This window comes from Erythrolamprus reginae, chromosome 1 (assembly GCF_031021105.1).
Source record: "Erythrolamprus reginae isolate rEryReg1 chromosome 1, rEryReg1.hap1, whole genome shotgun sequence".
NCBI classification, from domain to species: Eukaryota; Metazoa; Chordata; class Lepidosauria; order Squamata; family Dipsadidae; genus Erythrolamprus; species Erythrolamprus reginae.
This window is the reverse complement of record NC_091950.1, coordinates 86837519-86851868: the sequence shown is the minus strand read 5'-3', so window position 1 is coordinate 86851868 and position 14350 is coordinate 86837519. Positions and strand designations below refer to the sequence as shown.

The 14350-nt window shown below is 38.9% G+C and overlaps 1 protein-coding gene across 1 annotated transcript in view; it reads left to right on the top strand.

The window, feature by feature from the left end:
- The first annotated feature begins 1536 nt into the window (after nucleotides 1-1536).
- Nucleotides 1537-14350, top strand: part of LOC139170429 (cytosolic phospholipase A2 zeta-like) — a 32730-nt gene continuing 19916 nt past the window's right edge. The window contains 9 exon segments of the mRNA XM_070757661.1: nucleotides 1537-1746; nucleotides 3580-3652; nucleotides 6359-6495; nucleotides 7829-7954; nucleotides 8611-8651; nucleotides 9850-9892; nucleotides 10754-10820; nucleotides 13394-13563; nucleotides 13645-13758. Of these exon segments, the coding sequence (XP_070613762.1) occupies nucleotides 1636-1746; nucleotides 3580-3652; nucleotides 6359-6495; nucleotides 7829-7954; nucleotides 8611-8651; nucleotides 9850-9892; nucleotides 10754-10820; nucleotides 13394-13563; nucleotides 13645-13758 (882 nt within the window). The 5' untranslated portion in view covers nucleotides 1537-1635.

The following is a 14350-nucleotide window of genomic DNA, read 5'->3' as shown; positions in this document are numbered from 1 at the left end:
TAACAGCCTCAAATCCCATTCTGTGAAGGGTTAAAAGCATTTGGGCCAGAAGGCAGGTCTTCTCTCCAGATAACATTTGTCCATTCAGTTCTTCTGGTCTTCTGGAAAGCACTGAAAATACCCCAACAATGAATAATAGCCAACCTTTTATTTACTTTAATTCTATTCAGTTTTCTTGTTTAATTTTTTTTATTTTTTAACACAAGAACTTGACATGACATCACATAAAAACATATAATCTTAGTAATCCAACTTCCTATCTTAATTATAGCTAAAGATCCATACCAAACTTTACATACTGGTACATATATTGTAAATATTTACACTTCTAATTCATTTCAGTATCCATTTCTTCGATATATTTATTAGTATAACTTATCTTATTTACTAAATCCTTATTGATTGATTGGACTTATATGTCACCCTTCTCCAAGGACTCAGGACAGCTCACAACATATAAAAATACAAAAACCAGTTCAGAAGTCTAATATTTAAAACAATCTAAAAACCCCAAATTTAAAATCATACACCCCAAATTTAAAATCATACAGCCCTACTCACTCATACCAGTCATGATGTTATACTACAATTTATATAATACTGTATTATTATATTTATATAAATTTATATATTATTATAATTATATTATATTATAATATTAATATATTAATATTATATTATAATTTTAATAATATTAATATATTAATATAGTAGGGTTTTTTAGATTGTATTAAAGTGAATTCAATTCAATTATATTAATATATTATAATATAGAGAATATAATTCTTATATTAATTGTACTTAAATTATAATTTAATTGAATTATAATTTTGTATAATGATTGTAATTAAATTATAATTGAATTCTTTCCTTCCTTCCCTCTCCCCTCCCCTTCCCTCTTCCTTCTTTCCCTCCCTCCCTTCCCCCCTTAGCTTTTTTTAAAGTTGAAGGAAATTATTGAATTATAATTTAAGTAATTTAAATAAATATTATAATACTATAATATATAATTGAATAATTCCTCAATATTATTATATCACAACATGAAATATTCTAATTTCCAATTCAGTTTTCTTTTTAACGAGGATTGGGGAATGCTGTGATTTTGTTCATGGGTGCGTTGCCTAGCCATGGTACAGAACCTGTTGATCCGGGCACTTCGGAAAAGTAAAGTAAAGTAAAGAAATGAATAAATAAATAAATAAATAAATAAAGACATTCTTATTTCAGTACGGGCATTTGCGCGTGTATGTACGCACGATAAACGCCTTGCAACCCTCCTGCCCTCTTGGATTATTGTGCCACGGCCCTCACGAACCCAAACTTCCGGGGAGGCGGCTCTTTTGCAGCAAAGGTAAAAACCCCGGGGCTGCCCAAACTCTGGAAGAACAAGCTTTACCCGAGAGGAAAGAAAGCGGAAGGGGTCTCCCGCCCCGTCCCGTTTCTCAGTCTCTGCCGCTGAAGCCCAGCCAGCCAGCCAACGCGGACGCGCACTTGCTCTGCTCGAAACCACGTCCCCCTGCATTCCATACACACACACACACGGCCTCTCCGCCCGCGCCTGGAGTCCTTGGCCGCGAATTGGCTCGAGAGACGCCAGGTGCCGAAGACTGAGGCGACCGTCCGACTCTCGTCATGTTCCGCCAAACGCTGTTGGGCCGGCTACCGCCCCGAATGTTGCCCCTCGTGGCCGCAGCCCTCCTCGAAGGGAAGAAAAGGAAAGAAACTGGCTTCTATCACTGGCGGGTAATGCGACGGGCGGCTTTTCCCAAGCAGAAGTCCGCGCACGGGCTTCAGAAATTGGGCAGCCGCGTCAGGTTCTTTCTTTCTTTCTTTCTTTCTTTCTTTCTTTCTTTCTTTCTTTCTTTCTTTCTTTCTTTCTTTCTTTCTATCTTTCTATCTTCCTTTCTTTCACCCTTCCTTTCCCCCCTCCCTCCTTCCCTCCCTCCCTCCTTCCTCCCTCCCTCCCTTTCCCTTCCCCCTTCCCTTCCCCTTTCCTCCCTCCCTCCCTTCCTTCCTTTCTTTCCTTTCCCCCCTCCCTCCTTCCCTCCCTCCCTCTCTCTCCCTTCCCCCTTCCCTTCCCCTTTCCTTCCTCCCCCCTGCCTCCCCTTCCACCTCCCCCCATTTTTCTCCCTCCGTCCCTCCCTCCCTCCCTCTCCTTAGCTTTTTTTTTTTTAAGTTGAAGGACTAGGATAAAACTGAGGTAACTTGAGAGAAAGGCAATAAGCCTTTAGGAGCAAGCAAAGGCTTTTTAAAAAATCCAGGAGAATTTTTTTTTAAAAGCTGGGCTCAATTTGCCTTCCTGCTTTGCATGAACTCACTTTTTATCTTTGCTGGAAGGTTGAGACTTCAAGAAATTGGGCTGATCCCCCTCCCCATTTTAGGTGAGCCATAAACTCTTCACCTCAAAGAGATGGCTGCTTCTTTTAGTTGAACAGGTGTAATCTTCGCGTCTAAAGATTACCTCTTCAGAATTTAGAAATACTTTTGAAGAATTACATCTGATATAAGTTGCACACTGACTTCTGTTGAAGTCAGCGTGTCCAAACCTGACTTTGACTCTTCTACAGACTCCACTTGTTCATAATTTACAGTCGGTGTATTTTGAATACTTCCTTATGTGTCCAGCACAGTTTTTGTTAGATAAATTGGGCAGCTTCATAATTCATAATGTTTAGTACAGATTTCCTTTTTTTTAATGCTGACTTCAATGAAAGCTATTACTAGACAATAATTTTTAAAGCAGATTCCACCATAAATTTTTGCTGGCCATTCTTCTCAATAGATAACCAGGCACCGAAAGGGCCCCCTGGTTTATTTGTTATTCCCAGTACAGGGGATGTAATTGAAACATGAAATTGGAATAAAAAGGCTTATCTTTTTTCCAGGAACATATACGTGTTACATTACAAAAACAATAGGAAGATTTCCATCAACAGTATCTGGCAGCGTTCAGTGTTATTTCGATAAAATGATTGAGTGATCATAATTGTAACTAAACAGTATATACATGACAAAGTGTCTCTTAGGTTAAGATTGACTTTCAATGGCTGCATGAATGGAAGAATCCTTGAAGTTTTCTTAATAGCAGTATAGGAGTGGTTTGCCACTGAGTTTTTCAAAATGCCCCATCCTGATATCAGTGTGGTCCAGCTATCTTATCTTTATGGGGGTGGAAGGGATTACTTAAATCTGGAAGGATTTCTACCTGCTTAAGCAAAGTCTTGAAATGAGTAAAATAGGTATGGTAAAATATAAACAGAATTATTGACAGGAAAGTAAATTTATGAATGCATGGCCATGAATAAATCCAAGCCCTGTTCATGACTATTGCAATATGCCATATAAATTTCCTTGCCTGGGAATTTAAATGTGGATTTTAGAAACCTTTGAAGGATATGTCCCCACTTGATCTATTTCTGCTCGGCATGTGTTTAAACTTTGGATGGTGTTAGGTAAAAATAGCAGGGGGTTGATATTGCATATAAACCCATGTGTGTTATTTTCTACGGAGAGGTCAGTAGATAATTAAGGTCACCAGATATAGCATGTTAATATTTGGATGAATTATTTTTGCAGCGTGAAAAGTACCCCTATTACAATCTCACAGTAAAAGTCCTCAGAGCCAGGAACATTAAAGGAACAGATTTGTGTAAGTATCTGGAGACGTTTAATTTCTTATTTGGATGCAGCTTTATATATTTAATAGAAAGTCAACTGTGATCAGGGATGAACAGTTCCTTTAATCAGTAGTCCTAATCATATCCAATAGTAAGGGATAAGTATTTTCCTGGGATTTCACAGCTGTTGTGTGACCTCAGGAAAAGTCAAAGCTTTTAAAAGAAGGATTAAGAGGTGTACCATGGTGTGTGTGTGTGTGTGTGTGTGTGTCTTTGAATCAGTTTTGAATTTCCTGGCAATTGTATCTGCTAATTCCTACACTGTTTTTGACAAGGTGTTCAAAAATGGTTTGCCACTGCCTACTTCCAAAGACTGAGAGAAAGTGAATGGCCCAAGATCCCTCAGCTGGCTTTGTGGTTAAGGCAGAATTAGAACTCACAGTCTCTCAGTTTCTTGCTTCATGCCTTAACCACTGCAACCAAACTGTCTCCCTGTTTATTTTTTTATTTTATTTTTTGTGTAGTCTATACTTGCCCTGAAAGCTTTCTTTTGGTGTGTGATTTGAAGTGTAGTATAGGAATAGGGGAGCATTTATAGTCTGATAATTGGTTGGACATGAAGGATGTCAGATACCATGTACAGGAATAAGCATGGTTATTCTCCCCTAAACTTAGTCTGGAACATGAATATGGTGTAATCACCAAGGGTCAGCCTGGCTCACAGCGATCTTTATGTTTATCTTTCAAAAAGAAGTGCTTGGCCAGGGGTAGGCAAAGTAGGGTCTTCTATGACTTGTGGACTTCAACTCCCAGAATTCCTGAGCCAATCATGCTATCTCAGGAATTCTGGGAGTTGAAGTCCATATGTCATAGAAGACCCTACTTTGCCTACCCCTGTGCTATGTCATAACTCTTTCTGTGAGTCCTGTCCCTTATACAGAGAATTCCACCACCCACCAAATGATGATGAGAGGATGGCTATGGTGTTCCTTTTCTTTTAGGATGTTCACACATTGTACACTTTTTAGAAACTTTTTAAAGCTATGCCTTTTCCTGTAATAATAATCTGACATTTAAACACAGCAAAAATGTATGTAAATACAGAATAAAGTGAATCGGTATAAAGAGGGGGCGGGGAAGTAAATGTGCTTTATATAAGTTTGATTACTTAAACATGCCTTTTTCTGATGCTCAGTATAACCCATGGTGAATGAATGATAAATAGATTTTTTGGCTGTAACAGTAGAGTTGCTGTATGAGACAGTATTTATATTTGATTAGTAAACATGAGAATTTCAAATAATATATTTTAAATATTTAAGAAAATACTCAATTTTTCCATTCTATCTATTAAGAAGTTACTCACCGTGGCTTAGAATACAGTGGTACCTCAAGATACGAACCCCTCGTCTTGCGAACAACTCGTGATACGAATCCGGGGTTCAGAAAAATTTTGCCTCTTCTTACGAACTTTTTTCGAGTTACGAACCGGCGTTCGGAGACTGCTGGGAAGCCGCGCGGCGGTTTTAAAAGGTGACAGCCGGGCGGCGGGGCTTCCCAGAAGCCTCCCGAACGCCGGTTCGTAACTCGAACAAAGTTCGTAAGAAGAGGCAAAATTTTTCTGAACCCCGGGTTCGGTTCGGGAGGTTGCTGGGAAGCCCCCCAGCCCGGCTGTCACCTTTTAAAACAGCCGCGCCACTTCCCAGCTGTCTCCCGAAGCCGAACACGGAAGTTCGGCTTTGGCGTTCGGCTTCAGGAGACAGCTGGGAAGCAGCACGGCTGTTTTAAAAGGTCGCAGCCGGCCTGGGGGGCTTCCCAGCACCCCCAGAACCCCGAACCTGAGTTCGGGGGGGTGCTGGCAAGCCCCCCAGGCCGCCTGCGACCTTTTAAAACAGCTGCGCCGCTTCCCAGCTGTCTCCTGAAGCCGAACGCGGAAGTTCGGCTTTGGCGTTCGGCTTCAGGAGACAGCTGGGAAGTGGCGCGGCTGTTTTAAAAGGTCGCAGCCGGCCTGGGGGGCTTGCCAGCACCCCCCCGAACCCCGAACCCGGGTTCGGGGGGGTGCTGGGAAGCCCCCCAGGCCGGCTGTCACCTTTTAAAACAGCCGCGCGGCTTCTCAGCAGTCGCCGAAAGCCGTTTTTTTGCGGGGTTTTTTTTGGTTGCACGGATTAATTGACTTTACATTGTTTCCTATGGGAAACAATGTTTCGTCTTACGAACCTTTCGTCTTACGAACCTCCTCCTTGCACCAATTAAGTTCGTATCATGAGGTATTACTGTATATAGAAAGCATAAAAACAAGTTTAATACTAGTGAAAAGCAGTAACAAAAGCAGGGACCTACAATTATGAGTGAATGAGTAAAATTAATGTAATCAATGCTTAATTAAGGATAAATACTTTCTATTGTCAGTAGAATACAGCTGAAGAGAAATACAAGATACTGTAAGGTTCACTAGAAGCAAAAGTGAAGTAGAGTTACCTTCTAGTTCCAGGAAAAGATAACCTTACAGGATTCCAGAACTAAGTTTTAATCTAAATTGGACAAAATTCAGACAAATGTATATAGAAATTAATGAGAATTGAATCACCATCTACTTAAATATCATTTGCAAATAGAATGTGGCTGAAAGTTATTTAAAATGAGGTTTGACTGTCTGTACAAATTAGGGAGGACCAAATGTAAAAGTAGATGACTTTCCTAATTTAACAATCCTGTTCATATCTGTCCTTTTTATTTAGTGTCCAAAGCTGACTGTTATGTGGAATTGCACCTGCCATCTGCAACGCCTGTTATTTACCGAACTCGAGTTATTGACAACTCCAGTGATCCAGAATGGAATGAAACTTTTCAGTACAGGATACACGATGCAATCAAAGTAAAGGATTCCAACAATAAATAGAAGGAAAAAACTTATAATTTTGGAAACAAAAACAAAAGAAAATCATATACAGTGGTACTACTACTACTTACGAACTTAATTCATTCCGTGACCAGGTTCTTAAGTAGAAAAGTTTGTAAGAAGGAGCAATTTTTTCCATAGGAATCAATGTAAAAGCAAATAATGTGTGCGATTGGGGAAACCACAGGGAGAGGGGAGGCCCTGTTTCCTCCCAGGAGATTCCTAGACAGGCCCCACGGAGGCTTCTCCCCGCCTTTTCTGGCCTGATTTCCTCCCAGGAGATTCCTAGAAAGGCTCCATGGAGGCTTCTCCCTGCCTTTTCTGGTTACAGTTTCGGATGCTTGGATTTGTAAGTGGAAAATGGTTCTTGAGAAGAGGCAAAAAAATCTTGAACACCCAGTTCTTAGCTAGAAAGGTTCATAAGTAGAGGCATTCGTAGGTAGAGGTACCACTGTATCAGGAAACTCCAGTTACACTCCTCTGACTGTTTCTCACATTTGTTTTTCTTGTACAAAGTTACTCTTGGTGCATGTCATGAGCCATTATAAATAAGTCAGCTATTCTTAATAGGTCAAGGCTATTCTTAAAAGCAGAAGAAAGAATCAGAATAAGAATTTGGGCTGTTTATCACATCAAAATTAATCCTGTGTTAGACACACTGTTTTACCATTTTTTAGTGGTTTAATAATTTCAACTTTAAATTAAGTCTAAGTGCAAATCCACCTAAATAATAATAAATAATAAATAAATAAATAAATAAAGAAGGGAGAATAATTTATAGCATATTGTGTCTTTTAGAAAAAAAAATTAACAGAAAAGTTATTTAACACACACTTAGGTTCACATTCTGATAGCATTATAGAATATCATTATAGAATCAATTAACTTAAGACTTTAATTTTTGCCACAAAACAGAAAAAGCAAAACATTTTCCAAAGGATGACTTGCCTACTTCAACTCTTTAAACATATGGTACCCTATTGCAGATAATCAGCTTGCTAGACAGTTAGGAAAGCTTGCCTACTTTTAAGCATGACCTATAATGCAGAAATGCAACAATTATGATTTAATTATTTTCTTATTTTTATCCACTCCTACTTATCAAATTCTGTACCTGTGGAGTGGGATGGCATATTAAAATATGTTCTATTAAAAAACCTAAATCTATGACGGTGTATGTAAAACTGGCAATTTGTATATTTTGAAAACTCAAAACATTTTGCTTCCCTCCCCCTGGGGCATCATACTATACTGTTCTTAATGCAGATTTCTTTACTTGTTACCTTTTGTCCTCTGGTTTTTTTTTTAGAACACCCTTGAACTGAGACTATTTGATGAAGATGTTCTACTAAGTGATGAGCTTACTTCTGTCGTGTTTGATGTTACAGGGATTCAGGCCGGCCATTCACTGAAAAACACTTTTAAGCTAAAAGAGGTTAGGGATTTTTGGTTTTTTTTGTTGCTCAGTGCATTAAAAAGTCAGGTTTAAACTTGCTTTTGCTTCTGAATAGATTGACTATGACTAATGAATATTTTAATCATCACATTAGCTGTCTTCCTCTTGTTGCAGGAAGCAATCTATAGCTGAATAATATAATTTTTGATGAGTTTTGATGCTTGGAGAACCAAATGGGATCCCTCAATTTGGATGTTCATTTGCAGTACAGTATTTGGAAATTATGGAGCACTGCCTAGAATCCCCCCCCCCCCAAAAAAAACCCCCTGCCTACTTCTCTATTGTTGGTAGCTTTTGGGTTGACTTAATTTTCAAGGAATATAAAACTGAAAACGTCTTCTTTACTTTGTGAAGTTGACTTGCACTTTTTATTAGCTTTGCAATTGATGTTGCACAATATATTTGCCAGAAAAATAAAACTTCTGCTAGCTTTTTTTTTTTTACTGAAACTTATTTAATCAAATTTATTTTAAAGTTTGGATCAGAGAAGCCTGTGAAAATTATGCAAATACTGTATATTCAACATTATATATTGTCTTTTAATCTAATTTATTATTACCAATATCATCATCATTGTTGTTGTGTGTTGTTGTTGTTTTATAAAACATAGTAATATGATACCTATTTATCTCCAGGATAAGGAAGAATTGGATGTAGAATTTTTTATGGAGAAAAGGTAAGGATTGTTGTATTTTCTGGTCACGCAGCTTAGAGTTCTAAATTGAGATGTGCTCTAATGAATTCATTTATGCCTTGCATCTAAAAGATTAATAGGAATAATTAATGTTGAGGTTTTTCATGTCTCCTGTGGTTCACCTCCCCCCAGAAGGTGTTTAAACACACAACCGTTATAAAATAGAATTGTGAAGTAATGCCATACTTGTAAACAGAAAGACAGATGTGTTATTTTATTGGATAGGAACAGTTTCTGTACAGAGGAAGCTCCAGATATCAAACCAAGGTACCTTGTTGAAATAAATTGGCTTTCTTCTGATCTTTGCCAAAATAGATTGGTGAAGCAAATCCTGACTGATCTGTACAGGCTTAGTTAAAAAAAAGGGCTGAGAAGCCAGGGGCGTGTTTGGCCGGAGGTACCTTGGGGAGGCAGGGGCAGCCACGGCTCCCTTTCCTCCTATTGCCGCACCACCCCGCCCCCGCCCCCCCTGCGGGCTGGCAGGGGGATGGGGAGCGCGCCATGGAAAAGGGCGCGTGCGGGGTATTTTGGGGGGGGCGCGCAGTTTACAGGAAACAGTGGCTGGCGCCGCCCTAGAGAAGGCTCTTCCCCTGGGGCCCGCCAAATGACATTGTTTAGTCGAAGGGACCCAGAGAAGGCCAACTCTGTGGGATCTAATTGATCACTGGGATTCGTGCGGTAGCAGGCGGTTCTGGAGGTAATCTGGTCCAATGCCATGTAGGGCTTTAAAGGTCATGACCAACACTTTGAATTGTGACCGGAAACTGATCGATAGCCAATGCAAGCCACAGAGTGTTGAAGAAACGCCATAGGATTGATATTGAGACTTGTTTATCTCCCCCCCGTCATGTTGGGGTTTTTTAGATGAGAAATAAATAGCTGATTAGTCCATTCATAGAAAACAATCTTAAGGTTTTGTTTCTGCTGATCCTCAATATGCAATATTTGCATTTTTTTTAAAAAAAACTTGTTAATTGCAAAACATCTGTAGGAAATTAAAGACTAGAATTTTGAATGGCAGTTTTCTCTCATGTATCCTGGGACTTAATGGGGGCTGGGACTTAATGGGGTTATCATTCATGGGAAACAACTATCATAATCTTGAGATATAAATTAAAGAGCTCAAAAAGTAACAGTAAAATATTTTCTTGCTGTTCATAAAATACTTTTATATTCATAGTTCTGATCCTCCTGGTGAAATTATCACAAATGGGGTCTTGGCGGTAAGTCTCTTAATAAATTTGGAGTAGTGCCATTGTAAAGTTAGGGGTTGTAATCTTGACAGTAGAATATTTCTCAAGCTCAAAGCATTCGTCATCTTCTGCAGCTATTAAAATCATTTGTCAAATGCTCTGAAATGTGTAAAATTCATAGTAAGAATATTTATTGTCATCAACAAAGGAAAACCTGCAGTTATAATAAAGCATGACAGAATAGTAAACTGATTACAAACATTTTCTCCAGTTCTTTTATATCTCCACACAAGCTCCTTCAGATTGGTTTGTCTGTTCTGGAAAACTTCTGTACTAATAAAAAAACAAACAAACTCTGGGATATGATTTATTTGAATAGTCAGTTCACTTAGAATGGCATCCTCATTAAGCTTCTTAACAGACTGAACTGTCATAAAACCAAGTGAAAACCATTGCTCTATAAATGAGTTTTCCAAGAAACTGAATTATATTTCATACAGACACAGATGTAAATATCCCTTTCTCTGAAGTGAATGTTATTTTAGTAGTCTTTTTCCAAATGCCAAACATTGCATTGGGTTACCTGTGCCTGATAGTTATATTTTTTTGAAGTGCAAAAAAAAAAAAGATAATATTAAACATTATTTACATTATTATTTTCAGTGATCTTTAAACATAATTAATTAGTTAACCATTCCAACTAATTAGTTAATTAGTTGGAAGATCACATTCACTTGGCATTCCCAATCATGACAATTCAAATTATTCCCAAGCATTCCCAAGCATGACAATTCAAACTATTTTTTCTGCACTAATTATTCTAGAGCTTAATTGAATGGAGATCCAGTTTCCAAAACCCATATTCATTCCCGATTATTTCTTTCCATGCAGGCTTATCCTTGCCTTTACTTGCAAGGGAGAATTAACAATGGTCAGAATACAAAAACGAGAGAACAAGGTAGGTCTGTTTTTTTCTTTTCCTCATAATTTTCTGATAAATGTGAGTGGAAGAGACTGAGAGGAGAAAGGTAGATTGAAACTGCGTCCATTACATTTTAACTTTCTATAGGCTAGTGGAAAGAGTTGCTGCCTGTGAGTGGAAGAGACTGGGAGGGAATACAGATGATAAAGCTAGCGGCCCACGTGCCTAACGGCATGCGAACCATATCATTACAAACCAAAAATAACAATAATACATTCAGGGTTAATGTGCTTGAGATTGTGATTTTGCCTGAAGTTGTTCTGTCGGGCTCTCTGGTAGAATCCTCCCAAAAATTCACAGGTACAAATTTCAGACACACACACGTTTGAAAATTCAAAACAATGTTCTTTATAATGAAAATTCACTTAAACTAAGCCCTCTTTTGGTATAGCAAAGAGCACTCGTCTCCAAACAAACTGGTAATTTATACAAGTCCCTTATCAGTTCTGTGATACTTAGCTTGCAGCTGTGAGGCAATTCACAGTCCTTCTTTCACAAAGTGAAACACACTTTGCTCTGGTTTAGTTTCAAAGCAGGGAAAATCAGCACACAAAAAGTCAAAGTCAGTAAAGCAGTCACGAAACACAACGATCAGATAATCCTCCACAATGGCTAAACCCACAGGCTGCTATTTATAGCAGCCTCACTAATTACCACAGCCCCACCCAACCACAGGTGGCCTCATTTTCTTTGATAATAATCTCTCAGTTGTTGTTGCCTATGCATCACTCTCTGCATGCATGGCTGTATCATTAACTCTTGTTCTGAATCCAAGGAGGAGCTAGATAATTGATCTCCTTCTGAGCTGTCTGCCCCACTCTCCTCCTCCCTGTCACTCATGTCTTCTTGGTCAGAGGAGCCTTCATCAACAGATTCCACCGGGGGCAAAACAGGCCTGCAGCATGTGGATGTCTCCCTCACATCCACAGTCCTTGGGGCAGGAGCTGGGCCAGAGCTAACCACAACAGAAGTAGTGTAGGTTTCCTGCCTAAACAGGAGGTTGGACTAGAAGACCTCCTGGTCCACCATTTAGGAATTAATGAAATGCTATATAAACATGGAAGAGAAATGGTAATCCATTTAGTTGAGAGAAAACCTTAAAATTTACAAGTGTGATTCCATTTTTTTTCTTGATTATAATACTCTTAGAAAAAAAAGCTAATTGACAGAATTAGCTCCTAGCTTTAATTAAATTTAAATTGTGTTTACTTCAAACACAATTGCGTTTATTTCAAACAAAATGAGCATTTTAATTCATAACTTGCCAGTTATGCATTTTATGAATTAATGTTACGTATAATATAACAGAATGCCTCAGGAACCCTTACTCAATCTTTTTACCCTGAAGGAATATTATTTGAAATAATATTCAGATTGCAGGGAACTCTGAATAAAAATTGCAAAATTTGCAAAAAAATATATGAGTACTTCATAATACTTCGGATAGGGACAGCATAGAAATCCAATAAATAAATAAATACAATTCACTTGTAACCTATTGTAGAATGTAAAAAATATTTTACAATTACAAGAACAGCAAAGTGGCGGGCCAGCAGCTAAGTTGTGTCATGTAAAAATTCCCAGTGTTGTGAGAGCTAACATTATATAATATATGAAGTTCCAAACATGGTGATTTTTTTCTGCAATCTCATAAATCTCCCAGCCACCTCTTGTTGAATCCCAATTGAAAATATATCTTTAGGTAATAGCACAAGAGGTGGGTTTCAGCAGGTTCTGACCAGTTCTGGAGAACCGGTAGTGGAAATTTTGAGTAGTTCAGAGAACTGGTAGCCAAAATTTTGAGTAGTTCAAAGATCCGGTAAATACCATCTCTGACTGGTCCACCCTCATCTATTATCTGTCTCCCGAGTCCCAGTTGAATTGGAGGGATTTTTCAGTAACCTTCCTCTGGAGGGGGTGGAAATGGAGATTTTACAATATCCTTCCCTTGCCATGTCCACCAAGGCATGTCACACCCACCAAGCCATGCCCACAGAACCGGCAGTAAAAACTTTTGAAACCCACCACTGAATAGCACACCTATGCCACCTTTAGTGGAAAAATTTAAACCAAGGCCAAATGATGTGTCTCAGGAGTGCATCTTAATTAAGGTAGACATGGGGCAGAGTGTTGGATTAAGTGATCCCCAATGTCCCTTTCTACTCATACATCTATGATTCTGTGACCAACTAAGCAGAGATTAAGTTCATCTATATAATATACAGTGAGAGTGTGTCATTTTGCTCTTCCTTCTTTAGATTTGCTCCTTTGAAGAGAGGGGCTGCATTCCAGAGAACCAATAGACAGCAAAGTTTAGAGAAAGTTTGTTTGGTTGAGAGAAAGAGGGTCAAGATAACTACTCCCTAGAAATTCTTAGATTATATCTTTAATGATGCAAGGAATTGCTTTAGTTTAGCAAGATTTCTGTCTACAATAAAGAAAGCTACTCAGAATAAATTTTGTATGTCTTTCTTGTTTTGGGAGTCTGTCGATCATGCTTTTTCCCCTCCATCATATGTATATATTCTAAATTCTTATTGTCATTTTAGAAAGCAGTCAGTTCAGGCTTTCACTTCCTGGATCTTATGAGAAACAGTTAAGTGAGCCATGCAAGCCGAGCTCCGATCAGGCCTGCGGGATCCCATTTGTCTTTCACATAGGCAAACAGATGTGCTCAGAATTGAATGTGGAGCTGGAAAGAACTATTACAGTCCTTCAGGTGAGGAACACATTGCACATTCAGTTTTTAGGATGCTTACACATACGCTTTCCATATGAAATACGTTGTGTCTGTTTTCAGGATGGAGTCAGTCCTGAATTGGAAGAACACAGTACTGTTGTTGGATCAGGGACTATTCCATTGAATTTTCTACCTCTGGGAAAGGAAGTTGATATAACCGTACCACTTGGAAAGGTAACATTTTTTTTCTATTATAATATATTTGATAGATTGCTCCTCTTAGTCAGCAATTCATTTTTTATTCATTTATCAAATTTATGTGAATTCGACATATTAATATATTCTGGATGGTGGACAGGAAAAAAAGACACAGCATAAAGCACACATAAGTCTATTGTCATTCTGACCCCAGCCTCTAGGGGAGTGCTTCTCAAATAGTGGGCCATGCCCCTTGGGGGAGAATGGAGCAATGTCGGGGGGGCACATGACCCCAGGGAACGTGCTTTTTTTGTCACAGGGACTAGGATGCGTGTCCTACCTGACACTTATACCAGTATCTCACCATGTTCCTTGGCGTTGTGTTCAATCAAACTTTTTGAACTCGTGAGACATTTTCTTTTAGAACGGGCTGCCCTGGGCACAATGCCGAGGAACACGATGGAAGTATCAGTACAAGTGTAAGGTAGGACATGAGTCTCGTGGTGGGGTGCAGTTTGGGGTTGGCAGGTTGGGCAGGATGGGCCGCAATACTATTTACAGTTGTGGCGGAGAATTGGGGAGGCGTGAAATGTGTACTTCTTCCGGGGGGGGGGGGACATGACAGAAA